Below are 20552 nucleotides of genomic sequence, written 5' to 3' on the forward strand. Positions count from 1 at the left end.
CCCTGCAGTGGAAGCTTGAAGTCTTAACCAGTGGACCACTAGAGAAGTCCCATTTTTTTCTTTTCTTTTTAATAATCGTTCTTACTGTTGACTTGGGTTTATGTGGTAATTTCCCCTAACTTTTAGGATTGACCATTCATTTAATGCGTTTAGTATGTGACTGGCAATGAGTAGGTGCTGGAGATCTATTTAGAGAACAAAGCCCCTACCTATTTAAAAAATTTTTTTAAATTAATTTATTCATTTATTTATCTTTGGATGCATTGGGTCTTCGCTGCTGCACGCGGGCTTTTGCTAGTTGTGGTGATTGGGGGCTACTCTTTGTTGCGGTGTGCGGGCTTCTCATTGCAGTGGCTTCTCGTTGCAGAGCATAGGCTCTAGGTGTGCGGGCTTCAGTTGTTGCAGCACGTGGGCTCAGTAGTTGTGGCACGCGGGCTCTAGAGCGCAGGCTCAGTAGTTGTGGCGCATGGGCTTAGTTGCTCCACGGCACGTGGGATCTTCCCAGATCAGGGCTCGAACCTGTATACGCTGCATTGGCAGGTGAACTCCTAACCACCACGCCACCAGGAAAGTCCCAAAGCCCCTACCTTTTTTTTTTTTTTTTGCGGTACGCGGGCCTCTCACTGTTGTGGCCTCTCCCGTTGCAGAGCACAGGCTCCGGATGTGCAGGGTCAGCGGCCATGGCTCACGGGCCCAGCCACTCCACGGCACGTGGGATCTTCTCAGACCAGGGCACAAACCCACGTCCCCTGCATCGGCAGGCGGACTGCCAACCACTGCGCCACCAGGGAAGCCCCCAAAGCCCCTACCTTTAATCCTTGGGTTCTGACAGGAGTACAGCTTTGGTTACACTGAACTGGTTTTGATATGCAGAATTCACTGCCATTCATTTCTAGTTTGTAATTTTAGTTTGATTCTCTTGAAGTTATACTTGGAGGTGGTTTTAGATTCCTAAATGGGCAGATTTCTTTCAGCTGCTCTTCTGTTAATTTCTACTCTTCAAAATTTACAACCTTTTAAATGAAGATCTTCTCATAATACCTATACTTTACTACTGTTTTTCAGAATGAATTATCCTAACAAGTGGTTTTGAAGGCTTCGGATATTTGATACATTCATAAGGCCCTCCTCTCACATGAACTCCTTAACAGTAATACTGTTATTAATTAATGACAATAGTATTTATTGAGCATAGGCTTTATATAAAATATCTGACAATCTTCACATAAACTCTATTAGGTACATATAATTATCACTGCTTAAAAATAAGTAAACTGAGGAACACAGACATTGCATAATTTACCCAATGTTATACAGTCAGTAATTGCTGGAAGTGAGATAATGTTAAGTAAGGTACATGGCGAAAGGCACAGTCACAAAATGTTTTAATAGGGTCATTTTCTATTAGGAATTCTCAGAAGTTTAACATATTTTGAGTGGTAACAGGAGGCTCTTCTATATTCATATTAATTTTTTTTCAGTGTAAGATCTCTGATGCTTAGTAAACAGTGAGTGTGAGGCAAAAAGAATTCCCATGTTTATTGAATTTTCTTCTGGTATGAGTTACCTGATGTTCCATAATGGAGGTGACAAATGAAGGTTCTCTGACAATAATTACATTACATTATGCATTATCTAATATTGAGTCAGGCATGAATTCCACATAAAGGCTTTCCTACATCCCTAACATTAAGGCTTTCTAGCCAGTATGAATTCTGTAGTGTTCAATGAGCTGTGAGCCAAGAATAAAGGCCTGCCCACATTCTCTACATTCATAAGGTTTGATACCAGGATGAATTCTCTGATGTTCAGTAAGCTGTGAACTACGAATAAAGGCCATTCCACATTCCCTACATTGATAGGGTTTCTCACAAGTGTGAATCCGCTGATGATGAGTCAGTTGTGAAACACGAATAAAGGCTTTCCCACATTCCTTACATTCGTAGGGTTTGTCGCCTGTATGAATTCTTTGATGCTGAATAAGGTACGAACTACGACTAAAGGCCTTCCCACAATCTTTACACTCATAGGGTCTGTCACCTGTATGAACTCTCTGATGTCGTGTAAGCTGTGCGTGCTGTCTAAAGGCCTTCCCGCATTCTTTACATTCATAGGGTTTCTCCCCAGAATGAATTCTTTGATGTCGAGTAACTTCTGAGCTATGAATAAAGCCCTTGCCACACTCCTTACATTCATAGGGTTTCTCCCCAGTATGAATCCTCTGATGCACAGTAAGCTGTGAATGCTGTCTAAAGGCTTTCCCACATTCTTTACACTGATAGGGTCTAGCACCTGTATGAATTCTCCGATGAACAGTAAGTTGCGAGCCGCGAATAAAAGCCTTGCCACAGTCTTTACATACGTAGGGTTTCTCACCTGTATGAGTTCTATGATGCAGAATAAGTTGTGAGTGCTGTCTAAAGGTCTTTCCACATTCTTTACATTCATAGGGTTTGACACCAGTATGAAGTCTCTGATGTAGAATAAGTTCTGAAGTACGACCAAAGGTCTTCCCACACTCCTTACAGTCATAAGGTTTCTCACCTGTATGAATTCTCTGATGTTGAACAAGGTGAGAGGTACGACTGAAGGCTTTCCCACATTCCTTACATTCAAAGGGCTTTTCACCCGTATGAGTTTTCTGGTGTTGAATAAGGTGTGAGCCACGGCTAAATGCTTTCCCACATTCGTTACATTCAATCAGTTTCTCACCAGTCTCATTGCTGGGATGTAGGGTGAGGGATGTATGATGCTCAAAAGTGGGCATGTTTCCATAGGTGATTTTCACTTGCTTGAAAGAGCACTCATGATTTACTTGTTGTTTTTCAAACTGGCTTTTGTATGCCCAGTCATCTCTAAAACTGGAGCCCTCAAAAGCACAGCATGTAAGGCTTTCCATCAGCTCCCAATCGAATGACTCTACTTCAAAGATATCTTTTTGTAGAAATTTATCACACCTGGACTCCAAGTCTGAAAAATAAAAAAAAAGTAAATACAACTTGTTCTCTTCTTCTAAGAGAAATTTAAAAATTCTACAGGAGACTAGAGAGACAAAATGAAAATAATAACTGTAATAGGTGAATTGCTTCTATAAGTCTCAAATATTGCTGTGCAATTTCTAAAAAGCACATGAAAGCACAAATATGATAAGAGCTCATATGGTGCCAGAAAGGGGCAAGAAAACAAATTAAGCCAGTGGTTCTCACGTTTGATAGAGATCAGAATCATCCAGGAAGCCTTGTAACAAAACAAATGTCCAAACAGCACCCCACACTGAATCAAAATCTACAGGAGTAGGGCCAAGACATGTGTATACATACATATCTACACATATTTTAAAAGTAATATATATATATTTTAATTGAAGATTCACATAATATAAAATTTCCCATTTAACCATTTTAAAGTGTACAATTCCATGGTTTGCAGTACATTCCCAGTGTCCTGCAATCATTGTCAATATCTTCTAATTCCAGAACACTCTCATCACCCCAAATGGAAACTCTGTGCTACAGACTCACAGACATAGAGGACAGACTTGTGGTTGCCAAGGGGGGGGGGGGGGGGGAGGGCTGGATTGGGAGTTTGGGACTAGAAGATGTGAACTATTATATATAGAATGCATCAACAACAAGGTCCTATTGTATAGCACAGCAAACCATATTCAATATCCGAAATTAAACCATAATGGAAAAGAATATGAAAAAGAATGTGTGTGTGTGTATATATATATGTATATATGTGTGTATATATATATATATAATATATATGTAAATCACTTTGCTGTATAGCAGAAACTAACACAATATTGTAAATCAACTATACTTCAATTTAAAAAAAATAAAAAATAAACCCTGTGCCCATTAAGCAGCCACTCCCCATTCCTCATTCCTGCCAGCCCCTGGCAATCACTAATGGCAGAGAAACACTAATTCTGTCCCTGTGAATTTGCCTATTCAGGGCATTTCATACAAATAAGGCATCTATATTTTTAGCACTTTCTACCATATGATGCTGATGTCAGTCAAAATGAAAATCTCTGCTTAAACTTTTTCACAGCCTCCCCACTGCACTTAGAATAAATTCTAAATTCAATGCCATGGTTCACAGGTTCTTGGCAAAGCAGGTCCCTGCTTGTCTCTGTTGTCCTTCTGTTGCTCTATCTCCACCAAGGACAATGCATCTTCATATTGAATACTCTCCCCTTTCCTCCGTATGTAACAAACCACAGCCCTCCTTTGAGTATCTAGAATAAATGTAGGTCTTTTCCATCTTAGACCTCTCATCAGGTTCTTCTATCTATTGGGAATCCTGTCCTGGGCCCTTTGTATGGCTGCTTTTCTCTTTAGGTTTCAGATTAAAACTCATACTTTCAAAAAGCTCTCAGCCTGATAACCCTAAGCGTATACTTTGATTCTCTTTCCCACAACGTGTCCTATTGTCATAACACTTTCATCAGTTGTACTTAAGAGTTTCATTTACTTACTCATCTGTTGATTTGTTTTTTTACCTCCCCAAAGGCAGAAATAAAGCCTTTTTCACTAGCCGTTGTCACCAAATCCTAGCACGTAGTAGCAATAACGGATTGCTTGATGAATAAATATTGGATTCTGGAGACAGACCAATGGAACTCAATAGAAAGGCCAGAAATAGACTAAAGTTTATATGGAAACTGAATTTATTATAAAGGTGGTATCTCAAAGGAGAAAAGAATAGTTTTTGTAATAAATAATGTTGGGATTAGTCATTTGGAAAAAGATAAAATTAGATCCATATGTTATACCACCGTATACCAGAATAAACTCTGAATACAGTTTTAATGTTAAAAGAAAACAGAAACCATACAAAAACTGGAAGGAAATGTGGTAGATTACTTTATAATCTAGGTATAGGGAAACCTTCTAAATAATGACTCAAAATCCAAAAGCATCAAAAGACTGATAAATTCCATTATGTAAAGGTGAAAAACAAAACAAAAAACTTGCACACGAACAAAAAACACCAAAAGCAAAGTCAAAAGACAAGTGACAGAGAAAATATTTGAAACTTATATCATAGATAATGGGATGATCTTCACAATTTATAAAAGACTCTTAAAAATTAAGAAATGCCCTTGAAAAGTAACATAACAATTACCAGCTGATCCAGCAATTTCATTCCTAGGTATATACCCCAAAGAAGTGAAAACAGGGAGTCAAACAGATACTTGTACACCAAGGCTCAGAGCAGCATTATTCACAATAGCCAAAAGACAGAAAGAACCCAAGTGTCCATCAACAGAGGAATGAATAAACAAAATGTGGTATATACATACAATGGAATGTTATTCAGTCTTAAAAAGGAATTAAATTCTGATAAATGAATGAACCTAAAACTACATATTGCATGACTACATTTACATGAGATACCTAGAATTGTCAAATTCATAGAGACAAAGTAGAAAAGATGTAACAAGGGGCAGGGCGGAGGGGAAAGTAGAGAGTTGTTATTGTTTAATAGGTACAGAGTTTCTGTTTGGGATGATGAATAAGTTCTGGAAGTGGATAGTGATAATGGCTGCACGACATTGTGAATATATATACAACCTGAAGGTGTTCCCAAACGGCCAAAGCTTTCCCAATAAGCAATTTGAACAGCAGAATAAACAATGATATTTTTGGACTATAACTCATAGAATACATAAATAAATAAATAGCCCATACTGATAGAAACAAATCTTTGAATAAATAGATGAATGGGAAAGGGAGTAGGGAGAGCCCTTCCTTACAGAAGAATTCCAATTAATAAACGCAGAAGCAATAAGGGACATAGAAAATCAACACAAGGCAACACTATTGTATTGTTACAGACAAGATCCACCAATGGATACTAAAACCAGTGGGCAAAATGAGGAGAAACAGCATATAGTTGCAAAGTATCTCCCTCCAAGATAATTACCACTTACAGTCGTAAAGTACTAACTTTACAGGAGAGAAACATGAGAGACACCTTAACCAAGGTGATCAAGGTTAACACTACCAGTAAAAAGCCATATTACCATCAGGCAACCCCTGATATGATGCATAGAGAAGGACACAACATCACTTCTGTGGTATTCCTGTCAAAGATGCATAATCTCAATCTAACTGTGAGAAAATATCAAGCAAACACAAGTGAGAGACATTCTCCAAAAGAGTACTCATCAAAAGGATCAAAGTCATGAAAGACAGAGCAATTGTCACAGATTGGAGGATACTAAGGAGACAAAACAACTTAATGCAATGTGGGATCCCAGACTGGATCCTGGTATAGAAGGAGGACATCAGGGGAAAAACTGATAAAATTCTAATAAGATCTGTAGATTAGTTAATAGTATAACACCAATGTTAACTTCCTGGTTTTGATAACTGTACTATGGTTACATAAAATGTTAACATTTGGAAGCTGAGTGAAGGGTATATGGGAATTCTCTGTAATTTTGCAAATTTTCTATAAGTGTAAACTAGAATGATTTCAAAATATTTTTTTAAAAACTTTACTAAAAAGAAAAAAATTCTATTTCAGTCGCGGGCCTCTCACTGTTGTGGCCTCTCCCGTTGTGGAGCACAGGCTCCGGACGCGCAGGCCCAGAGGCCATGGCTCACGGGCCCAGCCGCTCCGTGGCATGTGGGATCCTCCCGGACCAGGGCACGAACCCGTGTCCCCTGCATCGGCAGGCGGACTCTCAACCACTGCACCACCAGGGAGGCCCCCTAAGCACATTTCTTAAAGTCAAGTTAAAGACTATTCTATTACAAAGCAATAGGATGTACAACTTCAAAATTGCTTAAAGGTAGAAAGGGTAATAAAATGTGAGGAAGGGCTTCCCTAGTGGCGCAGTGGTTGAGAGTCCGCCTGCCGAAGCAGGGGACACGGGTTCGTGCCCCGGTCAGGGAAGATCCCACATGCCGCCGAGCGGCTGGGCCCATGAGCCATGGCCGCTGAGCCTGCACGTCCGGAGCCTGTGCTCCGCAACGGGAGGGGCCACAACAGTGAGAGGCCTGCGTACTGCAAAAAAAAAAAAAAAAAAAAGACAAAGAAAAAAAAAATGTGAGCAAAACAGGAATAGCTAGAAATAAAGAGAATGAGGAACAGAAAATATAAGATAAAATGGGAGGAGTAAGAACAGACACATGAATGATCACAATGAGAATGGATTAAATTCTATTAAAGTCAAGGACTCTCAGATTGATTAAAAAAGGAAACTCTAATTCTGATTATAATGGACACTTAAAATGGCAATAATTTTTAAAAAAGGATAAGCAAAGATACACCATAATTTTTTAAACTAACAAAAACAGGGCATTTTATACTAATATCAGAAAAAATAGAATTCAAGGTTAAATGCCACTAAGTGGCAAAATGAAGGATGGACTGTACTGATAAAAATACAGTTTGCAACAAGGATCTATATTTCATCTTTATAAAAATGTAATATGTAGTAGCAAAATATATAATACAATTAAGAGCTCTCAGAATTTGATAGTGGAAGTACAGAGAAAGTTAAAAGGACATACAGACTCTGAATCACATAATCAAAAGGGTTATAGTTAAAGAGGTGAATGCCCCATCCAAAGGACACTAGTTTTAAATATATGTGGAACATTTTCCAAAATTGGAACAACTTGACTTAGTGACAACATTGGAAGAGAAAAGGCAGTGGAATGAGTTCTTCTTTGGGCTGAGAGAAGATTCTTGCCAACACAGAATTCCATACTCAGTGAAAATATCCTACAAGAAAAAAGGTAGAATAAAGACATTTTCATGTGGTCAAAAGCTGACAGAATTTGTCAACAGCAGACCTACACAAAAGGAAATATTAAGGGTGTTCTTCAGATAGAGAAAAAATGATCCCAGATGAAAATAAATGACAACAATACAGAGAAGTCATGAGGTAGTAACATAACTAAGTATTCAAAGGCTCCATTTCTGTCCAGCAAGTGCCAGTTACAAATACTTACTAACATTTTTTTAGTGGTCACTATTGCCTGGCATTGTTCTGGGCATCTTCACATACTAACTCATAAAAAAGCCACACTAACTACATGACTACATGAGGAAGGCACTTTTTTTTTTTTTTTGCGGTACGCGGGCCTCTCACTGCTGTGGCCTCTCCCGTTGCGGAGCACAGGCTCCGGACGCACAGGCTCCGGACGCGCAGGCTCAGTGGCCATGGCTCACGGGCCTAGCTGCTCGGCGGCATGTGGGATCTTCCCGAACCCGTGTCCCCTGCATTGGCAGGCGGACTCTCAACCACTGTGCCACCAGGGAAGCCCCAGGAAGGCACTATTTTTAATCTCATTTTCAGAGGAGAAAACTGAAGCACAGAGAATTTAAGTAACTTACTTAAAATCACAGATCTAGTAAGTGGCAGAGCCAGGATTTGAACTCAGAAAACCTGATTCCAGGGACTTCCCTGGTGGTCCAGTGGTTAAGCATCCGCCTCCCAATGCAGGGGACGCAGGTTCAATCCCTGGTTGGGGAACTAAGATCCCACATGCTGCGTGGCAACTAAGCCCATGCACTGCAACTACTGAGCCCTCACACTCTGCAGCCCACACACCACAACTAGGGAGAAGCCTGCACGCCATAACGAAAGATCCCTCATGCCGCAACTAAGACCCGATGCAGCCAAATAAATTTAAAAAAAAAAAATGATTCCAGAGTATTCCCTCAGCCACTACACATCCTTACCTCTCAAAAGTTAAGAGAATAAATGAATTGCTGAATTAGGTGAAGTGAAAAGCTGTTTTAAGAAAATAAATACTTTTTAAGGAATGAAGACACTTGCAGAAAAAAGGATCCAAATTCCAGGTAAAATGGCTGCCACCGGAAAGGGGCACATTCCTTTTTGAAATGAGAAGAAAACATAAGAGAAGAAAGAACAGAGAGGAATTAATGGGGATAAAGGCAAGGTTCCCTTGGAAGCTGATGCTGGCAAGGTCTTTGTTCTTCATGGCTTCACGTCTCAGGCTTTTATTCCTCAGTTTTTGGTAGGGCTTTGAGGGAGTTTCCTGACAATAAGTTACTGTTATGAGTTGACTCACCTGCTGGGCCATTATTCCCAGTGACCTCACCCCATTGGATCAGCCCTCACTCACCTGGGCACCATGGTCCTGTCATATCATTTACAACCATCCAGGGTTCTTTCCCTTGCTCCAGTAAGGAGATGACATCGGGCTTAGAAAGGGAAAGTCCTGTTTATAGGAAAAGAAATGGGGCATGATCGTGCTGTTTCCAAATTCAAACCCAGTCTCTTGGTTGCTAAGGAAGAGAGGCAATTACATAAAGGAAGGTGTGAAGGTTGTCCAAAGGATGGGAAGGTGGAGGTGCCAATGGCACTACCCATTTCTACTTCAACAAAGCACAGAACAATTCCCTTGAAGACAGAGAACAGAAACTTAGCCAGAAACTTGTAAGTCTTCCCAGAAATTCACCATGAAGAAACCAGAAATTTTATTCTCCATTTGCCCTCTCCCTCTCCCCAATCCATTCCTCGCTACTCTTGGCCCTGCTATGTGCCTAGCTGTGCCCCAGACAGCTTACCTGTAAGGACTGTATTACCCTGGTCCTATCATATCTCATTGGGTTTGGTAGATGGAAAGCATCAATGGACAGGAAGACAGTTCAGGATATTTCTTATCCCTCTCGCTCCCTCCTTTGACCCAGGAGTTCTGCAGGTAGCTACAGTGGCTACCAGCTGGCCCTTCTCCATGGCTCTAGCTCTCACTATCTTCTGGTGGCAGTGTTTCCTCTCTTTACCCCCTCCAGCCGAAGGTGGTAACAGCCTCCCACTGTTGTAGTCCCTGGGAGCCTTGTTTCCTGGCTGGTCCTGTATTATACAATGTCCTTACCTAGTGAGACCAAGTTACTGAAGTTCTCCAAAGTTACATCCTTGTACAAGTCCTTCTGGGCAGGTTCCAGGCACTTCCATTCTTCCTGAGAGAACTCTATGGCCACATCCCTAAATGTCACCAATCCCTGAAACAATAAACCCATGCACTATTAGTAAATGAAATGACTTTTAGTTTTTAAATTGATTACAAAAATTTTCAAAATACACAAAAGTACAGAGAATAGTATAATGAGCCCCCATGAATCCATCACTCTGCTTCAGTAACTTAACAAGACCTTGCAAATCTTGTTTTAGGTCTTCCTTTCCATTTTTTACCCCTGGTATATTTTGAGGCAAATCCCACATACCAAACATAGTATTTCACCCACAAATACTTTAGTATCTAATAGATTAGGCTTTTTAAAAAAGGCATAATAACCAGAATATCACTATCACACTTAATAAAATTAACAATAATTTCCTAATAACCAGATCAAGTTTCAGATTGCCCCAATTTTCTCAAAAGTGATTTTTGACAGTAGGCTTGTTCAAATCAGGATTCAAACAAAATCCACCCCTTGCAATTAGTTTATAGATTTCCTAAAGTCTCTCAAATCTCTTATAGCACCCACAGACCCTTTAAAAATTTTTATGGCTGTTTATCCATTAAACAAACATTTGAATCAGTAGCATTTCCCATATTCTGGATTTGGCTGATCATGTCTTCATGGTATACTTTAACATGTTTCTCTACTTCCATATTTTTTAGGGGACATAAATATGTCAGAGGTCGTACTGTGTACTTCCTATAGCATCCCCTTAGGAAGCACATAATGACTGGTTTTCTCATTTTTAGTCAGGTTGAAATTCATGCAGCTGGGGGAAACCCCAGGAGAAAAATTAAAGTGTGCCGAATTTGAGAATACTCCTAGCTGCAAAACCTCTCTGAAGAAAGGCATCTTCTACCAGCTCCCTAAGGACTACCACATATTAAATTAAACCAGCCAAGATAATTTCATGGGAAAAGATTAGTCTTTTTAACAAATAGTGCTGGAATAAGTGGATATCCATATGCAAAGAATGAAGTTGGACCCCACATCACACTATATATAAAAATTAACTCAAAATAATTGTAGATCTAAATGTAAAAGCTAAAACCATAAAACTCTTAGAAGAAAACATAGGAGTATATCTTCACAGCCTTGGTCAGGCAGGGGTTTCTTAGATATGGCACCAGACACAAAAAAGAAACAAAAAGAACAAGAAGATAAAATAAACTTCATCAAAATTTAAAGCTTTTGTTTTGCAAATAATTTCATCAAGAAAGTGAAATTCCAACCCACAAAACTGGGAGAAAATATGTGCAAATTGTTTATCTGATAAGGGACTTGAATCCAGAATATATAAAAACTCTCACAACTCAGTAATAAAAAAGATAACCTAATTATGAACCAGCCAAAGAATTTGAAGAGATTTCTCCAAAGAAAATATACAAATGGCCAATAAGCACATGAAAAGATGTTCAACATCACTAATCATTAGGGAAATGCAAATCAAAACCACAATAAGATGCCACTTCACATCCACTGGGATGGCTATTATGAAAACAAAACAAAACAAAACTCCCAAAAAACACATATTGGTGAAGATGTGGAGAAACTGGAACTCTCTTACGTTGCTGGTAGGAATGTAAAATGGGGTAGCCACTTTGGAAAACGGTTTTGACAGTTCCTCAAAATGTTAAACATAGGGTTAACATGTTACCCAGAAATTCCACTCCTAAGTATACAGAAATGAAAACATATGTCTACCTAAAAACATTGGCATATACCAATGCTTATAGCAGCATTATTCATGATAGCCAAAAAGTAGAAGCAACTCAAATGTCCACAGACTGATGAACTGCTGAACCAAATGTGGTCTATACATATCCATGGAATATTGTTTGGTATAAAAATGAACAAAATACTGATACATGCTACATCACGGAAGCTTGAAAACATTATGTTAAGTGAAAAAAGTCACACACAAAAGATCAAATATTCAATGATTCCATTTATATTAAAAGTCCAGAAAAGGCAATTCCATAGAGACAAAGTAAATTAGTGGTTGCCGGGGATGAGGAGGGGAATTTGGGAGTGACGGCTAATGCAAACAGGATTTTTTTTGGCAGTGATGTAAATGTTTTAAAATGGTTTGTGCTGATGGTTGCACAGCTCTGCAAATATACTAGAAAAGCACTGAACTATATACTTACATGGGTGTATTTCATTGTATGTGAATTATATATATGTACAATAAAGCTGTTAATGTTATTGAAGACTTTCATTAATGCTGGTTAAATCTATCAATATATACCACATTAGAAATTAAAAGAGATAAATTTTAAAATTAATTTATTCAAATAACTAATAATAAACCTGTTACATGTTAACATAAATAACACACATTTTATGAAAAATAACTTTGTAAAAATAAAAAAAATTTAGTAGCACTGTTTTACATTTTTGCAAATCTCTTTAATGACTGGCTGAATGAAAGAGTTAGATTTTCACATCTTCTGTATTCAATCTGTTGGCCAACTTAATTTAATTTAATTTTACTTTTTGGCTGCACCATGTGGCTTGCAGAATCTCAGTTCTCCACCCAGGGACGGAACCCAGGCCACAGCAGTGAAAGCCAGGAATCCTAACCACTAGGTCACCAGGGAACTCCCCAATCTGTTGGGATAACACATTTCATATAGCTTCTGGGAAACTCCAGTGTACACTCATTAGAGTTGTGAGTTAAAAAGGCAAATAATGTGTTAGTATTATTATTATAAAAGTAATTTTGACCCCTAGACCTCCTGAAAGGGTCTCAAAGTCTTCCTGGACCACACTTTAAGAACTGCTGACCTAGTGCTACACAATTTAATGTGAATAACTTGAAATCACATTGTGTTGAGCGAAAAAATATGGTAAAAAATATAGAGAATATGACACCTGTACATCAAATTTAAAAATGAAAAACTCAACAGTATACTGTTCAGCAGCATTCATATATGGTAAATTATAAGAATCAAAGTGCTAACGAACACAAAATTAAAAGTAGTCATTAACATTGGTGAGGTGGTAATACGATATGTGAAGGGATGTGGAAAGGGATAAGGGTTGCTTAGATGGTACATTAAACAAATATATCAACCCATTTTATTATTCTTTATACCATATATATGTTATAGACACGTTTTTGTATGTATTTTTCAATACTGTGAAATGTTTTATGATTTTTAAAGAGGGGGTGATATTTTAAAATAGAAGAAAAAAAGGAAACTACTTGGATTAATGGAAAAGATCAAAGTTATCTTATCTTTGGCTCTATTCAACCATGGTTCTGATAAGGGCGGCTCTCAAATTTCTCTCAGGAGAATATATTTCTGCTCCATTGGTGCTCTGGTAAGAACACTGTGCACGTATGGGAACACTTGGAGAAGAGAGGGCCACAAAGGGAGGTGAGGCATCATTGCTCATTCTCTGCAATGGAGGAACTGGGAGCAGGTTACTGAATGGGGCTCAGCCAGACAGGGAAGTCTCAGGATAAAGAACACAAATGTTGATATTATTTCAAGGATAGAGGAAACTTCAACTTACCTGGGTCATGGCTTTTAGAACTACCTGTCCTGCTTGGATTTCTTTAGATTCTTCTCTTGAACAAGTGCAGAGTCCTGAAAAAAAAAAAAACAAAACAGAGTAGGGGGAGAAGGGGCAAATCTCATAAACCGAGCTTGCCTCAGCACGCCTAATAGATGAGCTTAAAACAACTGTACTTCCAGGGTCCCTGCTCTGCTTCCTTTGCTCTCCCCTTGTCCCACCACACAACACTAATGCCAAGAACTACTGAGTTAACAAAACCCAGCCCCTTCCTAAACCATAAGGAAACTGAAAGATGGATTCAAGGCAGATGTGCTTCGGCACTGACATAGAATCCAAGCACGTTAGCAGGAGGGATTCTGGCTGGGACAGTCCCTACCTTGTTGATGCTAATGTACACCCTAGATGAGGCCTAGACAGCTCCCAGCTAGCTGTACCAAGCAGACCTTCCTTTGCAGCTGCAGCAAGGAGGATCACAACTCAGACTCACTCAGACTTTACCCCTTAAAGATGAGGACGGTACCTACAGGCTAGGAGAAGAGCATACCTGTGCAGGCCAAACCTTGTAAAAAAGACAACCCTTAAACAAAGTTTTCCAGCTTCTCTGGGTTCAACAGGCAGAACCGCTTGGGTACCTCCCCGGCTCCACATTCGCCTTCTAAGTTCAAAAAGGGCCACGCCATCCATATGAGAGGCTTCGTCAAAGCCTCCAGCCCCAGCTGGACTTATCACACAGGAGCAAAAAAACCCACAGTAATACAGGCATCTTACAAGCATACCTACACATCCAGAGTACTGACCTGAGTGGGAACTCAATTTCTAGAAGCTTCTTGGCCCAGCAATCCTTATTTTCCACATAAGCCCTCTCTACTGCTTTCCTGAAAAACATCACTTCCTCTCTGGCTGACAACTGCTGAGGCTGGTGGAGAACGGCCTACTTTAAGATAATGAGAACTCAGGGGTTTTTTAAGGAAGGTAGTAGGCTGGTTCTAATTACAGGTGCAAGGAGCACCCACGCTTTTTTTTTTTTTTTAATACTGTGATTTATCATCAGGTACTTTATTCTCTTGGCCACTTTGCAGTCATGATAGAAGTTTCCAGAATCCTTAGTGCATATGGTGTGCAAGAGAGTCAAAAAGTAAGAAAAGAAAACTCCTCCCTGGAGAGTGAAGTCTAGAGAAATGCAGGCCAGAAAGGTGTAAGGAGTTATTCTAGAGGCTGCTGCCGCTAAGGCCATTGGTATCAACTGGATAGATCTCAATAGTACTAAGAAGAACCAAACTGATCAACAGATACGTGAGGAAGTCAGACGCACGGAATAGTAGGACATTTCACACACAAAGGACAAATAAACCAAGAGTTAATTTTGGCTACCAAACTGCAATTTGGTTTTCTAGGTCATTTTCCCCCAGCTATTTAAAAAGAAACACTAGTGCTACACATATGCAACTTTAAGATGTTGTATTCTCCTATCAAGTTGCACTGAGAAGCAAGTTAAATAAGCCCCTCTTACTGCCGTCCACCTGCAGAGACGTCACATCCATTTTCTTTGATTTCCATTGGCAACAGCGGGAAATAATTCCAATAGTGAAGTAAGCAGCCAGACTGCCTTGCTGAGTTCCCATGGTGGGGAGGGGTGCCGTCAGAAGGAAGACTAGTTAAATCATTGGGGGCTGGTGTCAAGGAAAATTTCCTGTAAGTTACAGAATATGATTTGGGGCCTAAAATCAGAGGATATTAATAGGCAGAAAAGGGACAGAACAGCATTCTGAGCAAAGTGAAGAGCAGTGGCAAAAACAGTGGACCAAAAGTAGACGGCGTGTTTGGATTGCAGAGAATAACTGGGAACGACTTGTACAGTTTGGGGCAAGGAATAGACCAGTGCTGTCTTATAGAACCTTTGTGATGATGGAAATCGTCACATCTTGTACTGTCAATAATGTAGCCACTAGCCACATGTGGCTACTAAGCATTTGAAATGTGGCTAGTATGACCGAGGAACTGAATTTTTAATTTAATTTTAGTTAATCTGAATTTAAATCTAATTAATTCTAGAATCTAGAGGAAGATAATGCTTATGACATTAACTATGAGGACCAGGTCTCATCATCACTGTAAATAGTACGGGCCACAGTGACTGAAGTATAAAGGTGACCAATGAATACTGACTGAATATATACAAGTTTGGTTTTCACCCATTAATGAATGGAAGGCTACTGAAGAATTTAAAAAAGGAAGTGAAAGGGCCAATATAGCCAGATTATTTTAGTGGAAAGGAGTAAAATTGGAGTCAGGGAGATCAGCTGAAAGGTGCCTGTACTTTCCCAAGCAAACAAAGGGCCTGACCCAAGATAGTGATAGTGGAAATGAGGATGAAGGGGATGAATTCAAGGTGTCAGAGAAGTAAAATCAACTGGTTCTGGCATCTGATTGGATATAGATGCAGAGAGAAAAAGGAGTCAGGAATTCTTTCATATTTACTGAGTTCCCAACTCAGTTGGCATGGTTCTATGTGTAAGGAAGATAGCAAATCCAGTCTGTCCCAGCAGATCTCACATTCTAATGGAAGGAGACAATAACAAATATTGATATACTGACATTGATATTCCTATTTATATGTAAAGGAGTCAAAGTTCTATAGAGGAAAATAAAAAGATTAAGGAGATGGGGAAATGAAGGGTGGTCTAAGAAGGCTTTTCATTGGGAATGTGACATCGACACAGAAATCTAGGGGAAGCACAGTCCTAGCAGAGGGACCAACAAATGCAAAGGCCTCTAGGCAAGAGCAGGCTTTAACAACAAAGAGGAAGGAGACTAGAGTGGCTGGAATGGGGTGAGTGAGAAAATGAGGGCCAGAGAGGAGGATGGAAGCTGGATCACACAGGGCTTGTGGGCCTTGTGTAAGAACGTTGGTTTTTACTCTTGAGTAAGGAAGCCAATGAAACACTTCAAACCAAGGAATGGCAAATTCTGATTTACATTTAAAAGGATCACTCATGGAAAATGGACTAAGAGGACAAGGGGGGGAAGCAGGGAAGTGGGGGGAACTGAGAAGGTTACTGCAGTAATCCTGGCAAGGGGTTGAGGGGCTTGCCTTAGGGTGGTATGGTCATGGGGGAGGTGACAAGAACTGATCAGATTCTAGATATTCTCTGTAGGAAGAGCTGACAGGATTTACTGATTTTAGGTATAAAAGAAAAAAAAGGAGGCCAAGATGATGCTAGGGTTTTTGGCTTGAGCAACTAGAGGTATGAAGTTGCCATTTTTTAACACAATGGACTGTGAGAGGAGCGGGTTTGGATAGACCAATTATGAATTCTGTTTTACCTTAATACTTGAGATGATTATTATATGTCTAAGTGGAAATGCCAGATGTCCGTTAGACATTCGATCTGGGAGTTCAGAGAAAGTCCAAATGTAGGAATATAAAATTGGAAGTTACTGATGTTCAGTTGATATTTGAAGCTCTGATACTAGGTAAGATTGCCTACAGAGTGATTAAAGGTAAGGAAGAAAAACGGTCCAAAGCCTGAGCCTGAGGGGCTCCAACGGTTAGAGAACAGGGAGATGAAAAGGAAAAAAGAAAGAAAGGAGTCTGAAAAGGAAACATCAGTGGAATAGAAGGAAAAAAAGAGAATTGGGCTTCACTGAAAGCCCAGTGAAGAAAGTATACCAAGAAGGAAGGTGAGAACAACTGTCAAATGCTACCAATAGGTCAAGTGGTATGAGGAACGAGAACTGTCCATTGGATCTGGCATTAGAGAGATCATTAGAAGTCTCAACAAAAGTGGATTCTCTAGAGTGGAGGACACAAAACCTTGGCTGGAGTGAGTTCAAGAGAAAATGGAAGGTGGGACGTCCCTGGTGGTGTAGTGGTTAAGAATCCGCCTGCCAATGCAGAGGACATGGGTTCGGAGCCCTGGTCTGGGAAGATCCCACATGGCGTGGAGCAACTAAGCCCGTGTGCCACAACTACTGAGCCTACACTCTACAGCCCGTGAGCCACAACTACTGAGCCAGCATACCACAACTACTGAAGCCTGCCCGCCTAGAGCCTGTGCCCCGCAACAAAGAGAAGCCACCACAGTGAGAAGCCCGAGCACTGCAACAAAGAGTAGCCCCCACTTGCTGCAACGAGGGAAAGCCTGCACGCAGCAACGAAGACCCAGCACAGCCAAAAATAAGTAAATAAATAAATTTATAAGAGAAAATAGAAGGAAAGGAAGTGGAGACAGAAGAGCCATCCCTTTCAAGGAGTTTTGTTGAAAAGAGCAGAGAAATAGAGCTAGAAATGGATATGGAATCCAGGAACGGTTGTTTGTTTTGAATGTGGGAGAGATTACAGCATGGTTTATAGTGATGGGAATAACCCAGTAGAGAAAAATGAATAATGCAGGGACATAGGAGACAACTGCACAGGAGCAATGACCTTGAGCAGGAGAGAGGGGATGGGAACCAGCACCCAAGTATTGGGGGCTGAATTACAGAAGATCACAGGTAGTTCGTTCATAACTAGGGAAGGTAGAGTACATAAGTACAGGAATGATCCCCAGGATTCTAGGGTGAGGTGATGCAGTGCCATTCATATACACTTTCATTTAGTTTTAATATTATAACTACCCTGTTAGTTAAATAAAGTTGATTTTATTTCTCACATTATACATAAGAGAAGCTAGAAGGCCTGAGAGGTTATGATATTGACCCAAGGCCACACTGAGTGGGATATGAACCCAAGTGTTGTATTTTATTGCCCATGAAAGTTTCCATCAGCATAAACTGCCTCCCTGTGGTTACTGCCATTAATGAGGGGAATGAACAATAAATTCCCCAATTAAGAGAGTTAGAAAAGGCCCAGTTAAGAGAGTTAGGGGTTAATGGGAGAAGGAAACTGAAACCTTTTGTAAGGGCTTTGTCACAGGAGACAATTCTGACAAGTAATAGTTTCTTTTCAGAATTATTAGACAAGAAGGCACCAGATACATTAGAAATCAGGAGGGAAAAGCCTAGGAGAACATCTCAGAATTCAGAGGAAAAAAAGACATAGAAGAAATGAATTCTGAAAACAAAGGTCAGAGATATGGAAGAGAGATCCAGAAGACCTAAAATATATGTAAAATTGGAGAATAGAACAGCGGGAGGAAAAGTGAATAAAAGTTAATAATAAGAGTGTTTTCTGGAGGAAATAAAATACTTGAATCTTTATATTAGAAAGAATCCCTGAGAGCTTATAAAAATTCACAAAGGGCCACATCTGGATGCATCCTGGTAACAATCCTAAAATTTTCACTTACCAATAAGATATTATTCTTAAATGTCCATGGACTATTTAGAACGCACCACATAATACCAGCCATGTTCCCTCTGGAGGCTTTGTATATTCCTTCTGGAATGCTCCTCAACATAGTCATAGAGCTCACTTGCTCCCTCCACGAAGGTTTCTGCTTAAACTTCACCTGTATGACCAAACTATTAAAATATTACCCTTTGTCATTCACTTTAGCCTTCCCTGCTTTATTTTTCCTTCTAGCTCTCAGTGCTACTATACATTATGTTATATATTTGCTTGTCAATTATTTGACTCTTCCCACTAAACTTAAAAGCAGGGATCTTGTTGGTTTTGTTCATTATTAATTCCTCAGGACATAAAATACTACATGGGAGGCACTCAAACTCTCCAATGAATGTACAAGATCACAATGGAAACCTTAAGAGTTTATCAAAGTAGCAATTTCTCAGCCTATTTTTTGTGGTTGTACCATAAGCCAAAAAGAAGTTCTAACTTGATAAAATATTTAATATAAAAATAAAATATCTGTAAATGTACTTCAAATATAATGTATTTATATTTTGTGAACACATAACATACAAGGCAGAAAAATACAAAGAAAAAACTTATATTTGAGATTTTAAAAACTCTAGCCCAAAATACTAAAATCAAAATGAAAAGGCAAATGATAAAATGGAAAAAAAAAAAAAGCCTTTAAGTCACAAGTCAGATAAACAACAAAAATTCTTATTGGATAGTGTTTTTAAAATTAAATTTTCAGGGCTTCCCTGGTGGCACAGTGGTTAAGAATCTGCCTGCCAATGCCAGGGACATGGGTTTGAGCGCTGGGCCGGGAAGATCCCACATGCCGCAGAGCAACTAAGCCCGTGCACCACAACTACTTAGCCTGCGCTCTAGAGCCTGCAAGCCACAACTACTGAAGCCCGTGTGCCTAGAGCCTGTGCTCCGCAACAAGAGAAGCCACTGCAATGAGAAGCCCGTGCACTGCAACAAAGAGTAGCCCCTGCTCGCTGCAACTAGAGAAAGCCCGCACGTAGCAACAAGGACCCAACTCAGCCAAAAATAAATAAATAAATAAATATTTTAAAAATTAAATTTTCAGAAAAAAGCAATAATTTTAGATAAATGAGCAGAGGATATGCATGGGCAACTCACTAGATAATAAAGTGGCTCCTCAACCTATCAAGAGTTTTAAAACTTCACTAGTAATGAAGGGAATGTACGTTAAAGCAATAAGGAAATAACATTTTACAGTTATCAATTTGGCAAATTTTTAAAAGACTGATGACACGTCACAAGAGCATGATGTGAGGAAATGGACACACACAGTAGATTATAGCTGGTATAAACTTGCAACAAGGCAATGTTAGCAGAAATTAAACCATGTATATCCTCTGATGAAGTAATTCTATATCTGAGACTCTATCCAAAAGATGAATGTCGGGTGTATGATGGAGAGACTGCTGACGATGGAAACAACTTGGAGAGAATTTAAGTATCCTACAAAATACAGTGTATCCATACAATGGAAACATTGTTGCCATAAAAACATATCTTTGCTGATGTTAAGATGTTAAACAACTTTGGGTGAATAAGGTAGATAATAAAACAGTATATGTAATCTTATTTTTATAGGAAAAATATATACATGCGTATATACATGCATATGTGTATGCATAGAAAATGGATTGAAAGGATTTTCAATTAAATTTTTACATTTGTCTCTAGGTGTATAATTATGGGGGAATCTGTTTTTCTGTATATATATATATATATATAT

General features: G+C 39.4%; 1 protein-coding gene across 2 annotated transcripts in view; it reads right to left on the reverse strand.

Annotated features, from left to right (window-relative positions):
* Positions 1-647: 647 nt before the first annotated feature.
* ZNF565 (zinc finger protein 565) overlaps positions 648-20552 on the reverse strand; it is a 27812-nt gene continuing 7907 nt past the window's right edge. The window contains exons 3-6 of one of the 2 annotated variants that reach the window (XM_029212634.1): positions 13486-13559; positions 9873-9999; positions 9120-9215; positions 648-2970 (exon numbers count right to left, since the gene is read on the reverse strand). In XM_029212634.1, coding sequence (XP_029068467.1) covers positions 1700-2970; positions 9120-9215; positions 9873-9999; positions 13486-13494 — 1503 coding nt within the window. In that variant the 5' untranslated portion in view covers positions 13495-13559 and the 3' untranslated portion in view covers positions 648-1699. Of the gene's footprint in view, positions 2971-9119; positions 9216-9872; positions 11461-13485; positions 13560-20552 lie in introns of those variants that run through there. The other variant, XM_029212627.1, reaches the window with a different exon arrangement.

Source organism: Monodon monoceros, unplaced genomic scaffold (genome assembly GCF_005190385.1).
Source record: "Monodon monoceros isolate NGI ecotype Baffin Bay Population unplaced genomic scaffold, NGI_Narwhal_1 Super_Scaffold_10, whole genome shotgun sequence".
Lineage (NCBI taxonomy): Eukaryota > Metazoa > Chordata > Mammalia > Artiodactyla > Monodontidae > Monodon > Monodon monoceros.